The following is a 26,106-nucleotide window of genomic DNA, read 5'->3' on the forward strand; positions in this document are numbered from 1 at the left end:
AAGCAGTTGCCTTTGCATTTGGATTTAGACAAACAACTCCTCTGAAGGCTCAAACGAACTGCACGAGTTAAAATAAATCTTCCATAAAAATTATTTCAGAGCCGATATGTTAATGTCATACACGTTCCTTTAATGTCATACACGTGTTAGTTGACAAAACATTTACATTTTAGTAAAAGATGACAGATTCCCAGACACGACAGGGACACAATTCCAACTTCTGTGTACATGATGGTCAAGTTAGTGTTTTGAAAGTGTAAGGCTTTAATGGTTGCAGCAGTGTTTAATCAGTTTTTAAATCATTCCTGTGTACAACACTTCATCTACTGCTACAAATGACATATTTACTCTTCCAGCTGCACATGACCACCATCTACATATCAAACAGAAATACCCATATGTGATTTATATTCAATGGCATACATCATAGCAACATGGATACAAATGAAATGTGAAATCGGATAGAGCTTACATTAGTGTGAGTTTGGCTTGAGCAAAGCTATTATGCATTTGGCTATATAACCAAGGAAGCCGACAAGGGGACGACGACAAAGGGGACAGTTGTCCCGGGCCCAGGGACAGAAGGGGACCAGAATTGGTTCTCATTACATTGTATGTATTGAGTGTGGGGGCCCTTTCAGATTACTTTGTCCTGGGCCCAGCCAAAGCTGTCAGCGGCCCTCCTATAATGTGAAAAACCTGCCTAGTGTACCACAGCACCAGTGTTTATTTTTGTTTATTTTTTTAAAGTGCAAAGGGGGGGGGGGGGGGGGGGGTAGAGAATGCTGTGGTGCAGCGCGCTAAATCCATAGAGCTTGAAAGTCCCGCCCCTTTGTTCTGCATTTCACGGGACCTAAGCTGACCATCTAACAACATGGTAGCGAGTAAATATCTTCTGATTTCAGCCATTATATGCGCTAGGCTACAAATATGCTGTTTAAGAGGCTAGATATAGATTATTCATGTAGAAGTATCAGTATTTTGTCCGTCTGCATTTAAGATTTTAAGAAACACACCCTTCTAAAAAGTTTGGGGGTTGCTAAAATATCAGAAACAACATATGTGGAGCTCGTGGCACAACTCAAAGGGGATCGAAATTACATGCTACAATTTTCCGTTGAGGTCCCATGAAATCAGGGGAAAAGACGTCACTTTCAAGCTCTATATTATCTCTCTTTCCCTTCATTTCCTGTCATCTTTCAAACTGTCCTGTCAAATAAATGCCTAAAAAGCCCAGAGAAAATATACCTTAAAATATATAAACAAAAAGTGCACACGTGTGTGTACTATATACAGTATTATGTATACATATTCTTCTCATCAAACCAAAAACAATCTACTGCAATTATAAAAATAACAAATCTTAATATCTCGACACAGTTTGTGCGTATCATGCATTTTATTATATTATGCCTTTGTATTAAGATATTTCTGTAGTTTGGACATTCATACTATGGCTACTATAAACTCTTCAAGTGAATCTCCTCTGTTTATAATTGCACTCATTGAAACACAAAAAACACAAACTTATTGAACAGCTAAAAGGTAGTTGGAAGAAATCAGCCATGTAATTTCTTAATAGTTCACACATAGAACAATGGTTATGGTATAAATATTGTAACAGTCATAAAATAAAATAAAATAAAATAATATAAAATAAGATTACAGAAAATAAAACCAGAACAGGTCCATAGTGATGTCTGGTTACACCAAATATTAAAATAAGGCGAATTTGGTAATGTCATAATGCCTCTGCGGTTGTAAAACATTATTCCCTCAATCCGAACAGGCTACACTTTTCCATCAGTGTTGTGTACTGTACAATGTTTATGCATTAGTAATTAGACAGTGGAAAAGTGCAAAAGGAACCGAGTTAATATCCACTGCATACCTACTGAACTACAGTCCACTTTTGAAATAAGATGGGACACACACAGGCAAAAAAAATGAGGTGCAAGTGACTCTGCTTGTTCTGCTACAATAGATATATATTAGTATTGCACTGTATGCACAGGGAAAGACCCTGAGGAAAGACAACACAGCTATAACCAAACAGGCGCTAACATGGACCCAAGAACAACTGGGTAACAGCGCAAAAGGAGCACAGAGCAGGATGTAAAGAAGAGGGGACTGTCGTGGAAACGGCTGGAGAAAATGGCCCAAGACAGACGAGGGTGGAAACTCTTCATCAATGGCCTATGTTCCGAAAGGAATGTAAAGGCCTAAGTAAGTAAGTAAGTACTGGATGTACTGTATATAAAGCACTGTATAGTCACTGCAATGATGAGTAGACTGATGACGCAGTGAACGACAGGCTTTTTGCTGACACTCCACATTAGACACACATCATAGGTAACAAATGAGGAACTCTTAGACCCAACTAGTCAGACATCTGATATATTACTATTCATTTTTAGTAAGAAAAGGTATCTTACCTGAATATTTTTCTAGCAATCACGCGCAACGAGGGTCTTTCTACTTTAGGCATCGAGCTTTTCAATTATGAAATAGTTTCCTTGCATTCAGTTTTGTCTTTGTCTGCTAACTAACTTGTGAGGTTGAGTCTCTTAAGCTTCAGTGAGGCATATGACCACGTCACATACTGTATAGTATAGAAGGAAAAAAACATGGTCATTGACATCTGTTTTTGATTGACAGCTGACATTTTGTGAGGTAGCAAATTGCATCTATTATTGTCTATATTTTTATTTTCTTCTAACTTCATACTTTCTTTTTAATTTCTTATCTTGTCATCTGATTTTCAGAGCATCTAAATACTTGCAACTCGCCCTGAAATGTGTATGACCATTTCCATAGAGGTGTGCAATATGGCGTTTTAATGCGAGTATTGCAAAGGATTCTGTCCAATGTGATGCGAGTATTGCAAAGGATTCTGTCCAATGTAATGCGAGTATTGCAAAGGATTCCATCCAATGTGTGTGTGTGTGTGTGTTAACAGTAGTTAAGCTGCATAAGAATTAGTGGTGTGCATTGGCACTGCCCTCACGATTCGATTCGATTACGATTCGGGAGGTAGCGATTTGATTCGATTCGACGATGCATCGCAATACATAACATTTCTACTGAGAGCAAAGACATGTTTTCATCAGGCATGATGAGGCAATAAAAGCTGTCATATTTTGAACAACATTTTATTGGCTGTTTTCTGTATCAGTCTTACAGTTTGCAATGCTTTGAAGTGCTTTTATTTAATTTAACATTCATTTGCTCCGGAAATATACACGGAAGTAATTGAAACTTGAAAAAATATGCCACACAGATTATGACACTTGCCGCATTGAATTGAATTGCCCCGCCCCCGCATTGCGATGCATTGCCGAATCGAATTGTTGACACCACTAATAAGAATCCTGTGATTTTGTTATGGAGGGCTTTGCTACGTAGGCCTACATGTTCCCTTATGTTGGTGTTGTCTCGTAATGCGCACCGTTCTGCCAGCACTTGCCATTAAAAAGACTTCATTATAATAGTACTAAACCAATGATTCTCAAACCGTGGGCCCTGAAGATATTCCAAGTGAGCCTTGAAATAATTTTCTAAAATTCTCAATAATATCTGTGTGTGTTGCTGTTGACTAATTATTTGAGCTTTATGGCTTACTGGGTCAGAGATGGACCCCGAACATTTATGGAAAATTTCAAGTGGGCCCCAAGCTGGAAAGGGCTGGAACTTCTGTACTACACTACAGTATTATGATGACATTACACTTTTTTTAGTCTTTAGTAATATATTAATGACTTTGTCACTGCCATTCTGGTAACAGAAAATATATAACCGGCCTTCTTCCAGCCATTCTTTGAGTCCAGTGAAGCTAGCATGTTAGCATCAATGAACTGAATGAGTGCAGCTAGCTGCTAACATTTTAATACGCGTCTACTCTATTACAACCAACCAAATAACGCCCCATTCGGAGTCGCCGACGTACTGCGTATGGGAAGGGGGACTTTGCACAAAAACGTGGAAAACCACAGGTCAACAGTTAGTCTAGTCCATAAATTGGTTAGTAAGAGTATTCACTTATATGATTAATACATTTATTTATTTTTGCTGTGAATTTAAAATTAAAATGTAGCAATAATAATGGACAAAAAATGTTCGACATTTGGAATATGGAAGGGTCATGAAAATATTCTTAGGCCCAAAGGGGTGTCACGGCACAAAAACCACTGAGTTACGGTTTCAGGCACCACACTCACATGATACCATGAGCTCTGGCTGTGGTAGACCCCATTGTGTGAAATACAATTCCGCCTTTGCCAATTGTCTTACTTTCAAAGATCGCCTTGCATTGTATTTCATGTATTATATTTGCAGTGATCTGTTAGCCTTGGAAAACAGCCGTCATCTCTTAGCTGAAAAAACAGCCGTTGTCAATCGCAAACCACACAGCCCCTACGGTATTTATAATAGGGACTGACTACTAGGCAGGTCTCCAGACCTTATCTCGCTCGCGATTTGGTCTGGTGATAACCAGGCAAGTGGTCTCTACTATTGATAAATGCATTGTGTGCTGGGATTGGTTAAACAAAAAGCTAAGGTGCTTCTGTTTGAGATTCTAGACGATTAATAAGAAGGACATCGTTCATCGACATCGAGTTTCTTCCAGAATCAATATGATGTAAGGTTCCAAGCTGCATGTTTTCGAATGAAAGGAGTTAAATAGGGAATATTTTAAAAGTTATACCCATTTAGGAGACCGGAATTGATCCCAAAGATCTTGCTTCTTTGTGCCATTCCAGGCCATATGACAATTCGCCTTCTGTGATTCGCTCAAATGTGTATGTCCTATCAATGTGAAATGCAAGTGGTGGAGATAAGATACCACTTTGGTGTGACCACATTTCAAAAAGTGTTAAATGGTTCTTTCCTGTGGAAGGCAACCTTTCATGTTTCTGTCTATTTATCTTCTAAGGTTGGTGAAGCGCGTTCTACTCTTCCATGGTGTGGGAATGCACAGAACTGCTAAAAGAGGCCACTGATTTTTATTGTCAGCTTTGAGCACTTTGGTTGTTAGATAAAAAGACAATAACGTACAGAAGTAAAATATATATAAAAAAATAAAACATGAAAATGAGTTTTAAAGACCACTACCGTTACTACCACCTTTAGATGTCAAGCTTGTCTGAGACGTAGACAGTGGTATCACTTGTATCGGTGTTGAGTGGAGAGCCAGAGAGAAAGTCACCCGTGGTCCCAGACAATCCCCCAGGTTGGTACTGGTAGTCTGGAGCTGAAGGGATGCTGGATGCAGTAGGGGTGGGGGAGGCAGCAGGAGCAGCAGGAGGGGCACCGTCCTTAGCAGGGGGAGCAGCAGTGGAGGGAGCAGCAGCAGGCTCAGCAGCATCAGCGCCAGCGCCAGCTCTGGCCTAGAGGCAGAAGAAGAAGAAGAAGAAGAAGAAGAAGAAGAAGAAGAAGAAGAGGCAAAAGAAGAAGAAGAAGAAGAAGAGGCAAAAGAAGAAGAGGCAGAAGAAGAAGAGGCAGAAGAAGAAGAAGAGGAGGTAGAAGAAGAAGACGAGGCAGAAGAAGAAGAAGAAGAAGAAGAAGAAGAAGAAGAAGAAGAAGAAGAAGAAGAAGAAGAAGAAGAAGAAGAAGAAGAAGAAGAAGAGGCAAAAGAATAAGAAGAAGAAGAAGAAGAAGAAGAGAAAGAAGAGGAGGAGGAGGAGAGGAAAGAAAATGAGAAGAAAAAAGGAGGGAGGTGGAGATATGAAGTGAACTTTAATTGAAGTTAACTTCTACTTACAATTTACTCTACTTTACCAAAACAATCTACTTCTATTTCAATATGTTACAGATTTCACTGACAGCAATACTGTAGTAAAGGCAACCCCACAAATATAATGCCCGGATCATGCTACTTCTTGCCTCTGGGGGGCAGCACTGTACTGTCGGCCCACTGTACTGCAATACATTTGATACAGTATACCGTAATTAATTTCAGTCCTGAAACATTCCCATCCCAACTCCCTAACTAAGAGGCAGCTGTTGGCTCATTCTTACAGTAAGTAGGCCCTGCAGAAGAAAGCTGCTTTAAAATGATAAGCTATTGATTTTTTTTTGGAGGTTTCATATCACCTTTTATACGAAATGGCACAACAGACAAGCAGCCTTTACAGTCATGATAAGTCACATATTTCTAGAAGAGGCGAAATCCCCACCCACCTTCACGAACAAATGTTCTGCAGTTAACACGGGTATAGTTTTGACAAATGTACCATAATTATAAGATTTTGTACCATCATTTTGTTGTCTGTACAATGTATGATCAATAATGAGGGGAAAAATAACATGATGTACAATAATTTCAGTTAGTTTCAAAGTTTTCAGAACTGTGACTACAATCATTTCTCCAAACAAAAAAAGATCATTGAGAGGTTTTGGTGTTTGTACTTGGATATCTCCTATCTGGCAACCCTGGTATAGAAGAAAGCCACACTGCCATACTTTACCTCAGGAGGAGAGTCAGGAGAAAGAGGGGTATATGGAGGGCACATGGGCACAGGTCCTCTGGCCCACCAGGACTGCACATTGCCCATCAACGCTTCATAAGACTGGGACAACAACAACAACAACAAAAAAGCATTAACACACAAAACAATCATATTATAAAAAATAAATCAGAAATAGACATAAATAACAATGAATCATTTATTCACAAACTATAACACTAAGGGGAGGGCTATGGCTAAGAAAACATACTGTGCGTACAGTACGTATGCTATGTGAAGTGAAGCAGATTAACCGTTAGATGTGAGAGAATAGTTAAAAGAATTGATAAATTACGTGTAAGTGATCATATTGCACTCATAAATTCTTTCACCAGAATAGGTGGTTTGGATCTGATGGTGTTTGTTTGCCGAATCAACTAGATCATGAAAGTATAGAAAAACTTTAAAGTTTCTTTCTACACTATGAATTGAGACACCCCTTCTACAATTTCGTAACGACAGTCATTGCATTCAAAACCAGTCCCTCTATGCTTAAACCAACGATATTGTGTGTAATTACTTGGGTAACAAGGAAAACTGTTGCACGACCCTCACAATTCCTTCCATGCATTATGTGGACGTTAATAGTATTTTTCTTCATGTGCGTTCCATGGAGAAAATTACCATTACACATTGGGGCAATGCTAAACTTAGTAAAATGCAACAATAATTACAACTGTACAGACGTAAATTATGGTGAAAAAATATTTGCGTGCTTTTGTGTATACCGCCTTTTTTTTAAAAGGCATTCACAATGCATTTGGGGAAATGAGTCTTACTCCTCCGTTGGAAATGTGCCTCGGAAAATCTCCATTTGAAGGGGTAGAAAGCCTGTCCCCTTACCCCTACCCCTCTGTCTTAACGTGAATTGGGACAGCACTACCCCTACACATGTACGCACAAAAGCTTTCCACTTGACTTCGAGCCTGCAAGTACACATAAACGTACAGGGAATGAGAGGTGTCAGCTATGACATGGAGAGAAGGAAGAAGAACAGGAAGAGAGAAATGCAGACAAATAAAGGAGACCCCTACACGTGTACGCACAAAACGGAGGGGAAGGGGAAAGGCGTAGGGATAAGGGGTGAAATTGGATTCAGCCTTTGTTGTCACTACGGGTCGCAGAGAAAAGGTATTTCACACCAACATTCGAGTTCCTAAACGCTCAGATTTTCACACTGAACATGTCAGCCAATTTGAGATTAGCTGCAGGAATGGGCCCTAGCATGGTACTCTGTTAGCCTGAAGACACTAGGAGAGGCACAGTATTTCTGACAGCAACGTTTTTTTCACACAACAACTGAAGTAATGCTCTTTGAGGATGTTTACGTAATTTAATATAGAACAAGGGCCCCATCCATTTCCTGGGGTCTTCACTTACAGGTGGAGGGCCGTCGTAGCAGGGTGCTGTTGGAGAGCTTTCCACTTGACTTCGAGCCTGCAAGTACACATAAACGTACAGGGAATGAGAGGTGTCAGCTATGACATGGAGAGAAGGAAGAAGAACAGGGTCGCAGAGAAAAGGTATTTCACACCAACATTCGAGTTCCTAAACGCTCAGATTTTCACACTGAACATGTCAGCCAATTTGAGATTAGCTGCAGGAATGGGCCCTAGCATGGTACTCTGTTACCCTGAAGACACTAGGAGAGGCACAGTATTTCTGACAGCAACGTTTTTTTCCCACAACAACTGAAGTAATGCTCTTTGAGGATGTTTACGTAACATAAAATAGAACAAGGGCCCCATCCATTTCCTGGGGTCTTCACTTACAGGTGGAGGGCCGTCGTAACAGGGTGCTGTTGGAGAGCTTTCCACTTGACTTCGAGCCTGCAAGTACACATAAACGTACAGGGAATGAGAGGTGTCAGCTATGACATGGAGAGAAGGAAGAAGAACAGGAAGAGAGAAATGCAGACAAGTAAAGGAGACGTAAGCTTTAACATAAGGGTCGGCACCCCAGTCTTAGGCAGTGTCTGGAATGGAAACATTTATGTTTTAATTGTACATGGTCCTAATAAACTTGAATTGATTGATTGATTGATTTGGGGTCACCTGGAATTCAAATGGAATTCGCCTGAAATGTCTGGCAGTGTGTGAAAAAAGAATAATTATACACATTACTTATTAATATACTATTCAACTATTTAATATTCTTGGATTGTCATAAATATCTATACGTTTAAAACCCTACAACTCATGTAGCTCGGTCAAGTTTTAATGAGCCCATTTACATTACCACAATAATCGTGCTATTGGAATAAACAGGTGACTGGAGTAAACGGTTTATTGCTGTTTACATGCAGTCCGTCAGTTGTCTGTGTTCCACTCAAGGGTGTGACACGAAGCAAGAATTTAAGACAGGTGATTGGCTACTTATCATTCTAGAATGTCAATAACCTGATAATAACCCGATTATGCTGGATACATGTCTTCAGAAGTCAGTTTATTAGCCAAAAACCTACCTGTGCAAATCTGATTTTTCATAAACCGATAACGGCAATAAACCGATTATGAAAACTGTTTATTCAGTTTACATGAGCGCTTGAATAAACCAGTTACTCCAAAAACCTGATCATAAACGGTGTATTGATGCGCATATAAACGGGCTCAGTGTTTGTTGTGAAAAATGTGTGTGGGGTCCTCAGAAATTTGGGATGTCAAAATGGGGTCTCATGCCACTGGTCTATGGCGTCTCACCCCTGGTTGGTAGGCTGGGTCAGGCCTTGGGGCAGGGGTCTGCAATAAACAAACAGACAGTCCAGTCAGTTGACATAAAAGGAGCACAAAAGACAGAAATACTGCAGCTTGGATGTGCAAATTGGTCAATGAGAACAATACCTACAGTTCCTCAGACAATAAACATCATGTTTAATAATATTTTTTATATTGTGCAGTACAACCCTGTTATTAGGTTCTACAATGCATTGCAATGCATTACATTTCTACTGAAAGCAAATGTTTCATCAGTCATGATGAGGCAATACAAGTAGTCAGATGCTGAGCAACAATTTATTGGCTGTTTTCTGTATCAGTCTGCATCGGTCTTGGAATGCTTTGAAGTGCTTTTATTTAAAGGGGCATTCCACCGGTGGAGACTGAATATGTATTGAAAGTGGGTCATATATGTAGTAGAATAGTAGCATAAATTTCTAATTTGGTGCCTTCTTGGCCGAGAAAAGGCAGAAAATGACTTTTTAGTGCTTTGTGGATTTGTGACAACAATCCCCATAATGCATTGCAATGCTCAAGTTCCACAGGCCACACCCAGGCAGCTCTGCCAGTGACTTACTGGAGCCTCAATGCCAATGATTTCAAAAGCACTGGCACACTGATCTGTGATAGGTCTGCTAGCGCATTAGGTCCAACCCCCTATGGGCGGGGTTGAAAGGGTGGGAAAAAGGCTTGTAGTCTCAACAGAAATCCACCTCTCTTACACTTCCTCCTACAATGATGCAAAATAACAATTATTATATACATCATTGTAGGAGGAAGTGTTAAGAGGTGAATACGGATTTCTGGGACTCACTAGTTTGACGCCGTGTCGCCCAGGATGGGCGGAATTTGGGTTGTGCGGATAGGCGGGATTTGGGTTGTGCGTAGGCCTACTCGTGGAATTGGGAGCTCGTGCACAGCTGTAGTGCTGGGTGGTTTTATCGATACACAAAAACATTAGGGTACTTTAATTCTCAATAGGCGTGCACGAGGGTTGTTTTGTCCACATACAAAAACATTTCTTTAATTCTCAATCATAAATACGCCTCATTTCTAATACGCCTCATTTTCAATTCTAAATCAGTGGCACACGGCAAAATTCAAGTTAGTAAATTTAGTGTTAGTAACTGTCTAATAAATTGCATTGCCAGACTATTATGGCATACGGCTTAAACGGTAACGAGGTTTTTTTTATTATTAGGTTATGTTGGCCACCTACAAAAATAATTATTTAGGTTAGGCTAATCCACAAACTGCTTATATAGGCCTAGCCTATATAACGGGACCGACTCAAGGCAACTGCGAGCAAACTTAGAACTACTAATATGCCTCGTTTGCTGTAACGGGACTTTCTGGACTCAACTGTGACCTTCTTGTAAAGATCTTGTCCAGATAAAGTTGCATCGGTGCAGGGTAGGCATATTATGCAATATGCTGATAGATAGTACATTGCATTTGACCAAATAATGTACACGTTGGCCACCTACAAAAATAGGCTACTGTAATAATTTAGCTTAATTCACAAACTGCTTCTAATACGCCTCGTTTGCAATAATGGGACCTTGACTCAAACCAACCAAGAGCCAATTTCCAAACTTAGAGCGTTGATGCGTCTAATATGCCAGCAATAACGGACCTTCTGGACTCAAAGCAACTGTGAGCTTCTTGTAAAGATCTTGTCAAGATAAAGTTGCATCGGCCTAGGGTATGCATTTTTTTATTATTAGGTTACATGTTGGCCACCTACAAAAATAATTATTAAGGTTAAATCACGATTCAAGGCAACTGCGAGCAAACGTAGAACTCTAATGCTTCTAATAGGCCTATAGGCTACCTCGTTTGCAATAACGGGACCTCAACGCAGGGTACGTTTAACAAATAATTAGGCCTAGTTGCTAATAAAAATGCGGTTGCATCAGGGTGTCGTTTGCAAAATTACTTGAATGTATTGCTAATAAAAATGCAGTTGCATCAGGGTGTCGTTTGCAAAATTAGCCTACTTGAATGTGTTGTTAAAATAACTTATAGGTTCACTAGTTCATTTGATGTGTAGCCTACTACATCAACACACACGTGAAGAACAACAACACAAACACGGCTGAATCTCAAATGGGGCACTTGTTCACTTCAGTGTTCATGTTTCAGTGCGTCTGCCCGTATTAGTTACGCACTGAAACATAGTGCAGTAAGTGCACAAGTGCGCCATTGGCTTTTCTGCACCGTAGGGCAGCTGTCACTCTGAATGACGTAAGGCGCAAGTACAGCCCTCTCAGGCGACATGGCGTCAAACTAGTGAGTCCCACGGATTTCTCCTGTTTCAGGGGGAATTGAGAGAGTGTTGCACGACCATTCAGAAGTAGGACTGGGTGTCTAGCAATGGAAAGCCTAATGCAAATGGGTGGAGTGTGCCTTTAACCCATTTTAGCCTAAGCCCTTTTTGGGTAAAGGTGCCCTCTCCATATTAAAACCTAAATATCTTAGCCTTCAAAGCACACAAAAACATAAAATAAGTTGCATTTAAAAGCTAGAACATTCATTTTGCACTAGAATGTGTTCATACAGATCTAACATACCCACATTTTTAATAAAACAACTCAAATCTCAAGAACTTGTATATGTCGCTCCAGGACACAATGGGTTAATTCAACATTCATTTGCTTCCGAAATATCCATGGAAGTAATTGAAATTTTAAAAAAATGCCGTATCGATTCTGGAACTTGCCGCATTGAATTGGATCGTCCATGCCCCGCATTGCATTGCATTGCCGAAGCAATTATTTTTGACACCACTAGTCCTACTACCTACAGTAAATGGGGCCAGTGTTGTAGTAAATGGCAACACTCCAATATTGTGCAGCTCTAACAACAATAACAACAACAACAACAACTACAAACTTACAGGCCTTTCAACGACTGGGCAATCAACACCTTCAGCAGGGGGGAGTGCACTCTTCAGACCTTTACAGCATCTTCTCGCAACGCAGCAGAAGAGAGTGACTAAGAGGATATTGGCAGCAATGCCTAAAAGCCATTGGACCATTGGATCTTCAAATGACAGTCCTGAATGAAGAAAGGAGATAAGAGACAGAATGTTTGTGTATGAGTGGAAAATACTATGTTTTGTTCATTTTCTTCGGGACAGCTCACGCAATCAGTAAATCCATCAATATCTGTGCTAAACAGCACAGTGTTTGTTGAAAGTGTCGTTGCTAACAATGCAGTCAAGAAACACTAGCCTGGTTCACACCAGACGGTGTATGTGTAGCTTCTGCACCCCCTGGCGGAGCAGAACTACACACACTACCGTCTGGTACACAGCTATAGAGCACCATACCTGTCAACCATCCCTAATTTCCCGGGAAACTTCCTAATTTTGACTCATTTCCCACTTTCTTCCCGATTTGATATTTTTCCAGGAAATATCCCGGATTTTTCACATTATCAAAAAACACCGTCGGTCCAGTAATTATACCCACGTCCCTGTCAGTTAGCCCAACGAGCCACATCCCCTCTAGAAGAGAGAGACAGAGAGGGTCTTGCTTATCAAGCTACCTGCCAGTAGATTTTATGCCAGATGCCACCAAGAATTGAAGTTCTTTGAAAATACGAGCTGTCAACCTCGAGCTCCGTAGCTCTTTGCCTTTGAACCAGGCTAAAGAAACACACCTTAGGCCAGATGTTTAAGTATTAAATGTTGTTAATGACCAGAGTTAAAACACAACCACGCCAAATGAAATTAAACATTGACATTAATTATATATGGGCACTCGGTATATTCAGTATGTAGATCAGCTGCGCTGGATCAAGATGTACAATGCTATATTTACAAGATGCTAATTTCTAAATATCGCGCTGCGCCTCCCATACCGAACTGTTGCATTGACTAGGAGGTGGCGAGCTCGAGACCTAAAGGGCGGACTGTGCAGGCACACCTCAGTCACACTGCCCTGCACACTAGGGGTGTGTTCAAAATATCTGTATCGGGATATATGTGGGCTTCTTCACGATACACGTACCGATACGGAGGCGTCAGTTTCCATATTTCGTAACGTTGGTACAATATTTATTGTGCAACATGTTTCGTTTACAGTGCATGGAAAGAACGTTTCTATAAAAATAATCATATTGTAATTCATAGAATAGTGGCATCAGCTATTGCCAGACTATACAGTAGGTGAGATACAAGTGAGACATAGTCTAAGAATAGTCTATTCATTTTCTCGTTGGGGACGTCGAGACTGCTAAAGCAAAACAAGCTAAAGCAGTGGTTCTCAACCTTTTCTGAACAAACCTTGGCCTCATCACAAGCCTCCCAACGCCCCCTTGGTCTCATCATAAGCCTGGCAACACCCCCCTTATATTAGTATAAAAAATTAAGTGGACTAATGCCTTTCAATGGCAACTAAGCACCGCACCCTCTTAGCTGTGTCCATCTCAATGCCCCCCTAGAGCTCCGCCCCCGATGAGAAAGACTAATCCACGTAAAGCTTGATGGAAAGCCAGTTTCGCATCTGTTGTCGACATGGTGTATTTGTAAGTTAACTACAAACTTCCGTTTGTTAATAATACTGTATGTCTTGTGATCCATGCCCATTCTGTTCTGCCACCTGATTTTTCACCGGCTTTTTCTTCCTGCTAAATTCACCAATGACCCAGATGAACATGTAGATGCAAATGTGACTCACCATCGTCTGCATCATCCTCATCATCACCATCACTGACATGGATGACAAACGCTCTACCTTCCTTCACGGTAACCTCGTACCGCCCGACAGTCCCGGAGTTGGCGTTCTTCATGTTTAACTGCAGTGCGTCAGGCTTCGCTGTAACAGACAGCCGACCCCCGAAAATCTTCAACGCGTCTTGGGTCACCATACGGTTCTTGAAGATCACGTGCTTCCTCTTCTGGCTGTCGACAAATGTGACCACTGCCTCCGATACAGGCACTGCCAACCTTTCTTCCCACGAGTCACTCTCAGACAGATCATGAAACCTCTCAGATTCTGCAGTTAGGGAGGAAGGGAGAAGGAGACAAGGGAAATTCCACTGAGAATTGACTTTGAGATTGAGTTGGTATGAGATTTAGCTGTACAGTGCACTGTAGTTAAGTGTATTAGCTTAACAGTGTGAAATTCAAATATCATATAGGGGTGACAGTATGTTTGAGTCCGAAGTATTGAAGAAGAGGGGAAAAGGGAATGATGAATAATCTTAGCATCATAACATTCCATTCAGAAGAATCAGAGTGTGAGTAAGTAAGTGTGTGCTAGTAGTTTAGTGTAGTTGTAAATGTAGTGGCTGTAGGTTGTAGTTCTGCATCCATTAAAGTGATACTGTCCCATTTTTGGAAAAAAGCTTATTTTACACCTCCCCTTGAGTTAAATAATAGGGTGTTACCGTTCTCCTGTACTTTCTCGGGGTATGGCAGTACAAATTTTACCTCCATGCTAGCAGTTAACATTGAGTCCTATGAGACCAGCTCGCGGCTAACTGGTCTCATAGGACTCAATGTTAACTGTTAACTTGGAGGTAAAATTTGCACTGTCACAACTAGAAAACGGTTGAAAGTACAGGACAACGGTAAAACCCTATTATTTAACACAAGGGAAGGTGTAAAATACGCTTTCCAAAAAGCTTTCCATTATCAAAAATGGGACAGTATCACTTTAAGACATTCACCATTCCATTAAGAGATGAAACATCCACAGAAATGGCTTGAAGAATATGAAGGGAGTTTCATCATACCCCTGTACTAGTATCATTTGTACTTAATAAATAGGGTATGGAATGGACATATTGACAAATGGACAAATACCGTTGTTTGAAATTCAAGTCTAGTTTTACCCAATCTCGAATGTCTACTCGTGACATGTAATCTGCTTGTATAGCGTCATTGCCCCTTCCCTCTTGTTGCTTCTCAGATAGCGTAGGTCGTTTCTGGTGTACACGCATCTCTAGAGTAGTCGTTTGAGTTGTAGTATCTCTAAAGATGTTGCTTTAAGTGCCATTGAAAGACGGAAAGACGTGTGTGCTTTTTTTTTTAAATAGCTGTACCTGTAACTTTTACAGTCATGCTGGAGATTTCTCCCCCACTCTCTCTGCGGAAAGTGTATAGGCCTGCGTCAGCAAAGCGTATCTCGTTAGCAAGCCAAACGTGTCCCTCCGTGGTGCCACCCTCTCCATTTGCAAAGTCTGCGTTGGTGCGGCTCCACAGGATCCTTTGGTCCTTTGAGCCGGATGGGGTGAACTCCAACTTTGTGGCCTGGATGGGTATCACCATCTTGAACGCAGTTCCGTAACTCAATTCCTGATGGACAGAGCAGTCTTCCAAGAAGATGTGTATAAAGTAGAAGTAGAAGTTAATTCACGACATGACATAGTTGTTGCACCAGATATTTCACTGTATCTAATGAGTATTTGATGCATTGGGTTTCAACAAGCAACACATTATTATACATAAATGCACAATTTAAAAGGCATGTAATGTACGTTAACATTGCTGATGGGTTGCATTGTTGTAATGATGACATGCATGGGTAAATGAGCCTATGGCTGGTCTGTAGCTGGGAATGGCTGGTCTGTAACTGTGTTCCACGCCTGAGGAAGCTCCAGGGGGATCAAAACTTAACATGTTTTTGATGAACCCATTTATGCCCTTTGATCACCTGCAAAATATGCATGTTAAATGCCTAAGCCATTTCTGGGAAAAGGTACCGTCAGCCTATGAAAACCTAAATATCGGCCCTACCGTGGCTCTGATGGTAGGGCACTGGTCTGCTATGCCAGCGACCTGGGCTCGATTCTGACCCAGGTCATTTGCCAACCCCTCCCCATCCCTCTCCCCTTTCACACACAGCTATATGTGTGTGTGTGTGTGTGTGTGTGTGTGTGTGTGTGTGTGTGTGTGTGTGTGTGTGTGTGTGTGTGTGTGTGTGTGTGTGAGAGAGAGAGAGAGATCTGACTTTGTGAATATACGTATGTATGGTGAATATATGTGCAATGATGTGTGTAATGTCTTTCTGTTTTTTCTGTATTTATGTAAGTATGCTACTGGACACCTTCATTTCCCTCGGGATTAATAAATGACAGTCTATTCTACTACTACTCCACTTCCTGTCTACCTCTCCTACCATCATTGAAGTCTAAAAGATTTTTTTAAATCGCAGCATCTGAATCACATAAAAACGAGAAATAAATTGAATTAAAAAAACTAAGACCCTCACTTACTTTACCATTTTTTATTCTGCTCTAACATACAAAGATTTGTAATGTACAATCTCATATCTCATGAGTCTGGAGGTTGCATCATGCAGCTCCCAGTGATAAGGTCAATATTGTGCCGTGCACCATGCAACATACTGTAAATGGAGCACACACAGTCTATTCCTACTGTCTGCTGCTACTATTGTGTAGCACCTGCAAAGTTAACTCAGAACACACACACAGTTACAATTACATTACAATAGTACTAGAAGGAAGAAGACACGGCTAACGTACCTTTCAGAATTATTTCTGTAGTTTTGAACATATGGAACATAGGAAATCTGTGACCTTTCCAGTGGTACACTCCAACTTGATGGCTCATTACCTCTGGAATATCCACTCTTAAGCCACTAAAGAACGAACGTTTTTTCAACACATAGTAGGGGTTTAGAGTCTGCGGAGATGGAAAGCACATGAAGAATGCACGTAGCATATTAGGTGTTGCATTTTGTTCTGTAACAACTTTGTTGTCTATAGTGCTTGCACTAAGCTATGATAAACCTATGATAAATATGAGAAAGAATCAGCAGTGTTGTTTGTCAACTGCCTGTTGTCAATAGCAAGGCAGCAGTTGGGCCACTCAGAAAGGTGACAATTAACTTATTTGGACTTGAGGTTTTGATTTGCTTTTTAGTTGTGCGTTATGGATATTTTGGGGCTTTCCCCTTCCACACTTGCAAAGATAAGCAAGCAAACAAAGATACCATCCCATTTGGAAACCATACTTAAACTTAAACACATGTCTTGGATTTGATGACTAGTTAAAATTTCTAATTGGCTAATAAGACAAAAAATAAACAATACTAGCAGCCATGAAAAATTTGGACTGGAGCACCAAGGTCCCTGTACATACGGTACTTACACCATTGGCATCTGTGATCTGCACGTCATAGCTCCCAGGTAAATGAGATTTAAAATATAGATCATATTCTTTGTCAGCAGGAGTAGGGCCGGGACCAGGGATGCTGGTAGGCTGGCCGGGGCATACTTCCTTAGTAGTCCTACTGAAAAAGTCCCCTTGAGCGAGAGAGAGAGAGAGAGAGAGAGAGAGAGAGAGAGAGAGAGAGAGAGAGAGAGAGAGAGAGAGAAACACTTGGTTACAAAGTCTCATAGTGATTTTGGCGAAGTGCTGTATGTCCCCCCACTCTGTGACTGTCAGAAAGATTCAGCACGGGGCTTAAATGCTGAAAAGCTGAAAATGTAGTAGCCTATGAAATATTGACAAAACCCCTGCCACGAAAAAAGTGATGTCACTATCACCCGAGGAACACCATCATGCTTTCGTTAGTAGTAGGGAGAAAAAAAAAGAATATAGCATATAGATGATACCAACGCCAGGGGTACGCGAGCACACTGCAGGGGGTACTTGGAAACATCATGTAATTTTATCAAATACATGTAGCTCCGTTACATTGGGATAGAGAAAGCGGTAGAACTTGACTTAGGGGGTAGGCTACTCATGGCACAACGAAAAGGCTTGGGGGTACACAAGACAAAAAATGTTGGGAAACACTGCTCTATAATGATGCATCTGGACAGGACGGCAGGGCCCAAGGGGGCAGGCCGTTCAAAATGACTCACCGCACCATGTGAGTTACCATACATGACTCAAACAGTATTAAACTGCATTAAAGACCACCTGTAGGCTATAGCTTCAAGCAGACAATTACAGTCATAAAAAAGAGTGTCAGAATAGTTCTTAACTTAATTAGGTTAGCCTATAATATGTGGTTATATTGGCAATCTTACTATCAACATTATGCACAATAGTATGATATTGTGTAGAGACTGCATAAAAAATAGCGACAATATTAAGGTAGCTCATTTGTATCTTGTCATCACATTTAGCCTTCATTTGCCTTTTATATTAACTCGTTCTAACCATCAAACATCAAAAAACAATTACATGACTTACAATCATCCGAATCCGCGGCTGCAGGCACTGAAACATAAAAGAGTGACAAGTGTAAATACTGGTTCTTGCAAAATGTTAAATAGCCAAGCGGCAGACTTACATAATATCCCAATAACCAAAGTCTCTGTTGACACTCAAGGAGGCCAGGCACAAAACAGCATCGCCTCGCCTGATACTCACACAGCAGTATCCCTAGCAGGGGAAAAGCTCGGAGGAAACGCATATCGGCTGTCATGGAGGGTTCATGTTAGGCTATGAAAAGCAAAATCCCACACGATTATACCAATTCAGATAGTAGCCTATCGTACTCGCGCTTGTATGTCCACTACCTCGCTGCATTTAGATGCTGATATCATGTGAGATGCTGGCTGCTGCGGTCACCCTGCTGTGGCTGTGTGAAGTCAGAGACCACAGAGGAAAAATACTGAATGATTGATTCTTTATATTTATTTATTTTATACAGTGCGCTACTTTAATAAAATATTGTGTATCTCTATGAAAGGTTGTAGAGTGATTCTATTTTTTGGTGTTATTTAAAACATCGTTGACAAACAGGGGGCGAATATGTTATGGTAAGCCTTTATTTTGACATGGGCTCGCACACTGTGCTGCCAGGTGATGACGCAGTCTCGCGCATGTCCTTGACTTGTAATGTAAACAGAAACCTTCACAAGACTGTTAGCCTACTTAGCCATGGGGATGTGCGTAGCACCTTTTCCAATCAGGTTTATATAAGATAATTGTACTGCCCTAATGTAGGGTGAAATTTTGTTACATTGTTGTGGTACAATCAAAGATTCTTTTAATTCTAACACTCCCAGAAAACAGTCACTCTAGCAACAGGGTAGGGCATTTGTTACCTGATTCTTACCATCTGATATAGGACATTTGCCTGCTGCTGTTTGTCTTCTGAACCACAACAAAGGTGCATCCACGTTCTTTGACCACAGACTGTGTACTACTTAACAGAGCGGACTCTGGTACTTCCCTCAGGGGGTGCTATGTACTTGTAGCACTAAGGTGGCATTGGCTGTAAGGAGTCAGGGTGCAAAAAGCAGAGATATCTAGCAACAGTAGAAGTAGCCTACTGAAGGAGGTATCTTCATTCACAGTGCCTACAATAGGCCTACTAGTAGGCTACGTGATACACAGATGTTACATCAATTATTCCACTGTACCTACCGGTACATTGTTTAAAAGTGCCCTCTTAAAAAAATAAGTAATGTAAGTTACCAAAGAGTAAAGATACTGCCTCAAATTTCATCCTGTCAGCTAAAACTTCCTTTTACTTTTATTTATTTTACCTCTGGTAAAAAAAAGAGTAGCCCATGTCCACTGACAACTGCCACAGTGTGGTGATTGCTCTTATCTCGGAGCAATTGAATAGGTTTCCTTTCTGTGCCTCTCACTCATCATGGAAATACATACAACTCAAGCACTCAATTGAGAAAAAGGTTTTATTTTAGAGAAAAATAACAAAAGACACCATCATTTAGGACAGTATCATTGTACGTGACAAACAAAAGGGTAAGGCTTTAGTGGTAACAGCAGTTTATATTATATTTAATATTTATTATATTTACATAGTAGGCAGGGAAGCACACTACATCTACCACAAATACACAGTACATTCCTGTAGCATATGCATTCCCAAACATTTGCCCAGTTGCACACACACTTATACTTGTCAAACCGCCTTTTTACACACAACATATTTTGCTTTGTATGGTAAGTCATATCAGCATGAAAGTGGCTGAAAACATGCATGTCGCTTATGAAGAAAAACAGTGGGGCAGCCGGTGGAGATCTGCGACTATCCTCTTTGGAAAGGCCATGTAGTGCCTTTTAATAAGAAATATATGCAAATCTGCAAAATCGATCTACTGGTACATTTTCTTTTTTGGTAACGGAACTTTAGAAATGACAAATGGCCTGTTCCATTCTCCACACTGTGCACTGTGTACTGTGATGCAGTGCACTCTCCACCCTCACCGTAATGGCAAAATTGGAGGGTGAAGTGCTGGCCCAATTCACGTTCTGTCTGATGCACTTAACGGAAATGACGGTTCTCGTGCGTCATCAGAGTTTACCGGCCGCCAATATACAATTCACCATGGAAGACACTGTTCCTTATGTTGACAATTTTTTTTAAGTTACCCCTTTCTCTTATACATATGGCGATTGTCTTTGGAATCACCCTTTATCCGGGTAGTTTACAGTACACTTCACCACCGCGATTAGGAATGGAACCGCCCTGCGTATCCAAACACAGTGGGGAAAGGGCAGAAAGTACGGATATTGGAACAGGCCAAAAGTCTAGTCACAGTGTGGGTGGCTGTTGTCAACGGTAGAGTGATGGGGAAACCTGGTATACTGCATTTTCCCCCTGTAAAGGTTTGGTGTGTGTTAACCCGGAGTTCTGCCTGCTTAACATTTCTATAGGAATTTTGCCCTTTGAACAAGCATTGTTCGATTTAAAGGTGTAACAGATGTTCTGTATGTTTGTTATTAACAACAACAAAAAAACAACATGTTTGATATGCAGCTATCATGAAAAAAATATGCATCATTTGTGCGTTTCGTGCATTTTATAGTATTTTTTAAACATGGCATTTTTTCCATGTGAAGTGTGAAGTAGTAGTAGAATTTTATTGTCCCCATGGGACAATTGTGTTTGCAGTACAAACGCTGGCACCAGACACAAGACACAGACAGATATGACAGACAGCAACAAGCAGCAAAAATAAATAAAGATAGGTAAAAACAAAATATAAAATATTACTCATAGCACACACTACACATCAAGGCTGGATGGCTGGGTTAACACTTCACTTGGTTTAGGGCTTTAATGGCTTAATGTGAATACTAATAATATAATGATACAATTATTATATAAAAATAAAACTACCACTACTACTAATAATAATACTAGTAATATAACTAGTAATATAACCTTGACACATATTATGGCTGAAGTATAAATGTAACAGTCACTAAAAAAAACTGAAGTGCAATAGTGGTTTCTGTAGATAGATAGATAGATAGATAGATAGATAGATAGATAGATAGATAGATAGATAGATAGATAGATAGATAGATAGATAATCAGAGGTTTTTCAACTATGAAATACTGAAAATCCCCACCAACTCTGAGTACGTGTGTGAAATCGATAATAAGGCTACGTGGTTTCAAGCATCCCAGCAATATATCAGAACCAACCAGCTGCGGCTGAACACCACCAAAACCAAAGAAATGGTGATCGACTTCAGGCGAACCACCCCACCCCTGGTGCCTGTCTCCATCGAGGGGGAGACAGTGGAGACAGTCTCCACATACAAGTACCTGGGTGTTCACCTGGACTCTAAACTGGACTGGTCTGCAAACTCACATGCACTGTACAAGAAAGGACAGAGCAGACTCTACTATCTGAGAAAGCTGAGGTCTTTCAATGTCTGCAACAGACTCCTGCAGATGTTCTACCAGTCTGCCATGGCCAGTGTGCTCTCCTATGCTGTGGCATGCTGGGGTGGCAGCATTAGGAAGAGAGATGCTGGACGGCTTGACAGGCTGGTGAGGAAAGCAGGATCTGTTGTCGGCACAGAACTGGACGCCCTCACAACCACTGCTGACAAGAGGACACTTAGCAGATTGGACTCTATTTTGGACAACTACAAGCACCCCCTGTACCCAGTCTTCGACAACCAGAGAAGCCTGTTCAGCTACAGACTGCGCGCCATCTCCTGCAAGACAGACAGGCTGCGGAAGTCATTTGCACCCAGGTCCATCCAGCTATTCAACATTGCACAGAAGGACACACAAAGAGAGATTGTCATAGGGGACTGGACTGCATAACAAATCCCACTCCTGCACACTTTATTTACCTGGACTCTTAACCCTTTACCCTTTACCCTTCGACTCCTCTTCACTGGACAGTGCAGTCACTGGACAATGCACAGCTGCTTGTGTGTGTGTGTGTGTGTGTGTGTGTGTGTGTGAGAGAGTGTGTGTGTGTGTGTTGTGTGTGTGTGTGTGTGTGTGGTGTGTGTGTGTGTGTGTGTGTGTGTGTGTGTGTGTGTGTGTAGAGACACAGTTGGCGACTTGTGTAACCCCCTGGACTACTGATACTCCTGGACACTTTGTTTTTGGCCACCCAGCACAGGTGACACTATGTACACTTTATTTTTGGTGTGTGTGTGTGTGTGTGTGTGTGTGTGTGTGTGTGTGTGTGTGTGTGTGTGTGTGTGTGTGTGTGTGTGTGTGTGTGTGTGTGTGTGTGAGTGTGTGTGTGTGTGTGTGTGTGTGTGGTGAGACAGGGGGGCGACTTGTGTTACAAGTCTCATCTCATCTCTTTTTCCAAGGAATACAATGGACATTGTACTAGGCAGAGAGACTATGGACACTCCTGGACACTTTATGGCCACTTTGTCTTGGCTTCTATGTGCCACTCAGCTAAGGCACATGTGAACACTGTGGACACTTTATACTTTACACGTTATCTTTGGTGTGTGTGTGTGTGTGTGTGTGTGTGTGTGTGTGTGTGTGTGTGTGTGTGTGTGTGCGTGTGTGTGAGCGAGAGAGAGTGAGAGTGAGAGAGAGAGAGAGATGCCTTGGCAAATATATGTAACAGTGAGCTATATATGATGATTATTTTATGTGTAATATGTGTGTTACGTCTTGTGGGCAATGTCTTCATTTATGTATGTGTGTATGCTACTTGACACCTTAATTTCCCCCTGGGATCAATAAACGATACTCTACCCTACTCTCTACCCTACTCTCTACTCTACCAGTTGCCAGTTAGCAACTCGGGTAGTTGCCGATGGGAAATTGCTTTGCAAACAACAAAGTAGCTATTTCTAATCCTTCCATGCAGACCATTTACACACCATTTGCCCACCCTGTCCATTTGCAGGCTTGGTCACTAATATCATATCTTCTTCAACAAGACTGTTATTGGAAAGCTTCTGTTCCACCTATGAATTTTGGCCAGAATTGTTTGAAAGCGTGAAAGCGTGAAAGCCCCTTGGGAAACTCCAACTCCCATTGTCATTGTGACACAGCACTCCACAGCACACAAGTGAACACTGCACACCACGAAATTGCATTCATGCCTCACCCGTGCAAGGGGGAAGCCCTCAATGGCGCCCCAAGGGAACAGTGTGGCGGGACGGTACCATGCTCAGGGTACCTCAGCCATGGAGGAGGATGGGGGAGAGCACTGGTTAATTACTTCCCCCACCAACCTGGCGGGTCGGGAGTCGAACCAGCAACCCTTGGTCTACAAGTCTGACTGCTAACCCATGACTGTCCTTGCCCTAATGTTAAGCGGAATAAACCCTTAACATTACGTAATAACCAAACCACCCACTTAATTCAGCTTAACATCTTATTTCAAATAAGTTTAATTCCATAATGTGAAGTGTTTACATGATCTTTTCAAAGCAGAAATATTTTTTCTCTGGAATTTAGTTGATTCGGAATTAAACATCTCATATAATTAAGGCAACTGTATTGAATAAAAAAAAACTTTGGGCACTTTGACTATCAGTAGGGGTGAAAATAATAATCGATATGTATTGATGCATCAATTCAACGTCCGACGATCGAATCGGATCATATTGTGGGCCATTCTTGAGCATCGAAAATAATCAAATTGCTGGCCCCTGCCCAATGCCCTAGCTCCATAACATGATAGAAGTGGAAAATTACTTGAAAAAAATCTAATCGTATCATGGGGAATTCTTAAGTATCGATAATAATTTAATGGCTGCCTTAAGAAATAGATATAGAATCACATAGACATGGAGGCTGTGATTTACACCCTAGTCAGCCTGCCAAGACCCTAAAATAAATGTTTGATGGCATTTTCTGTTAAAAGTTGGCAACCATGCCAGAAGCTATCAGCATGGGCTAAGGTTTCAGAATCACCTGGTTGCCAACATGGAACTTGACCTTTAAGGTCAAATATGAAGGTCAAAAGGTCAACCACGGTCAAATAACAGTGTTATTTAGTTAATTTTTAAAAACATGATGTTAAAAGTGGGCAACCATGCCAGAAGTCATCAACATGGACTGAGGATTCAGAATCAACTTGTTGCCAACACGGAACTTGACCTTTAGGATCAAATTTGAAGGTCAAATGGTCAAAAACAATGTATTTTCTGGTTAGTCTATTTTGGGAACTGTATATTCATGGAATTCTTTTTCAAATGGCAGCAACCATGCTAGATGTTATCAGCATGGACTAAGGTTTCAGAATCACCTGGTTGCCAACATGGAACTTGACCTTTAAGGTCAAATTTGAATGTCAAAAACAATGCATTTTCTGGTTTGCCTTTTTTGGGGGGGAGCTTCATATCCATGGAATTCTTTTTCAAAAGTTGACAATCATGCTAGAAGTTATCATGGACAAAGGTTTCATGGTCCATGGTTGCCAGCATAGAACTTGACCTTTAAGGTCAAATTTGAAGGTCAAAAGGTCAACCGAGGTAAAAAATAAAAAAAAAAAAAAGTCTTGGGTGCTTTCATACAATACAAGTTGTTTGCACGATGTATTGAATAATTAGTACCTGGAGGAGATATTTCTTATTATTTAAATCATTTTAGGTGAGTGAAAGTAATGGAACAAATAATATGAAAGAAAATAAAACACTGTTTTGATGAGGTTTCTCCAGAAGCGGACAGTGCTGTCAAAAGCTGCATTTGGGGTTTTCTGACAGTGGACTGTGGAAGTGGTTGCGAGAGTCACCCTTCACCTACTAATGACTCCAATAAGTATCAGATGACTCTGGACAGTGATTAATTAACCTTTTAATCCTACTTAGAGCCCCTTTAAACCCAAGTCGTCAGTGAACAACAAAAACAAGGACATTTACCTTTCTTTTCCAATACTTTAGGGGACTGTAGAAGTTATAGTCTTTATTATTAGGGTATGAATGAAAGTGATTATTGCAAATGGTCAATAACAAGATTGCAATTCCTCATATTGTTTCTTTACTTCAATAATAATTAAAACGATAATTAAAATTCAAATGTGATGTCAGAACATACAGAATATTTTTGTATTTGAAGGAGCTATTGTTGCTGTTATTACAAAAAGGTTGTCATCCAGATCATGTTCTATCCCTACGGTATTTAAACATTCTACATTTTAATCACACGCAGGTATACAAGTCTGTCCATTCCTCAGGCAACTGCAGGCATGTATTGGCCACTTGGTTCTACAACCACATCTTATCAGTCCTAAGCTACTATGTGGAACTGGAGGTTTCCTTTGCCACACAGCCATCATCTGTTGGTCTACAACTTTCCAACCACCTGCCTCCTCAGTGTCTTTGTTAATATGTACTTTGTCAGACTGCAGCCATACATTTGCCTGCTGATTTGCTTATGCAAGATGCAATCCATTTGCATCACTTGGTGGTAACATATCAATTGCCTTTTTGTCTTTCTGAAAAAAGTAATGTCTAGACCGATCAATACCCAAAGATAAGCATGTTGCTTTGGACAGTAAGACAAAAACTCAAGCCTGGGAAATTGCAACAGAACATTCTACATTAGTTATGAGAACATCAAGAAAAGTGTGCAATACTTCTACTCTTACTGTAGGTTTCATTTCCTAACCATGATATGACATAGCAAATCAGCAAGTATCCTTCATTGTTATAACCATATGTAAACTGTTGGAACTGTATTTTATTCTTTATG

The 26,106-nt window shown here is 40.8% G+C and overlaps 2 protein-coding genes across 4 annotated transcripts in view; both read right to left on the minus strand.

The window, feature by feature from the left end:
• The window catches only part of LOC134440116 (uncharacterized), a 209,537-nt gene that overhangs the window by 158,218 nt on the left and 25,213 nt on the right, over positions 1-26,106 (minus strand). The gene's annotated exons all lie outside the window — the stretch shown is intronic.
• Positions 2,470-26,106, minus strand: part of LOC134440113 (uncharacterized) — a 31,478-nt gene continuing 7,841 nt past the window's right edge. Inside the window, exons 1-12 of one of the 3 annotated variants that reach the window (XM_063190055.1) lie at positions 18,579-18,803; positions 18,399-18,425; positions 17,346-17,500; positions 16,718-16,877; positions 15,275-15,544; positions 13,906-14,223; positions 12,120-12,280; positions 9,206-9,244; positions 8,279-8,335; positions 7,887-7,943; positions 6,468-6,569; positions 2,470-5,387 (exon numbers count right to left, since the gene is read on the minus strand). In XM_063190055.1, coding sequence (XP_063046125.1) covers positions 5,127-5,387; positions 6,468-6,569; positions 7,887-7,943; positions 8,279-8,335; positions 9,206-9,244; positions 12,120-12,280; positions 13,906-14,223; positions 15,275-15,544; positions 16,718-16,877; positions 17,346-17,500; positions 18,399-18,425; positions 18,579-18,633 — 1,662 coding nt within the window. In that variant the 5' untranslated portion in view covers positions 18,634-18,803 and the 3' untranslated portion in view covers positions 2,470-5,126. Of the gene's footprint in view, positions 5,388-6,467; positions 6,570-7,886; positions 7,944-8,278; positions 8,336-9,205; positions 9,245-12,119; positions 12,281-13,905; positions 14,224-15,274; positions 15,545-16,717; positions 16,878-17,345; positions 17,501-18,398; positions 18,426-18,578; positions 18,804-26,106 lie in introns of those variants that run through there. The other 2 variants (XM_063190056.1, XM_063190057.1) reach the window with 2 other exon arrangements.

Source organism: Engraulis encrasicolus, chromosome 23 (genome assembly GCF_034702125.1).
Source record: "Engraulis encrasicolus isolate BLACKSEA-1 chromosome 23, IST_EnEncr_1.0, whole genome shotgun sequence".
Classification (NCBI taxonomy): Eukaryota; Metazoa; Chordata; class Actinopteri; order Clupeiformes; family Engraulidae; genus Engraulis; species Engraulis encrasicolus.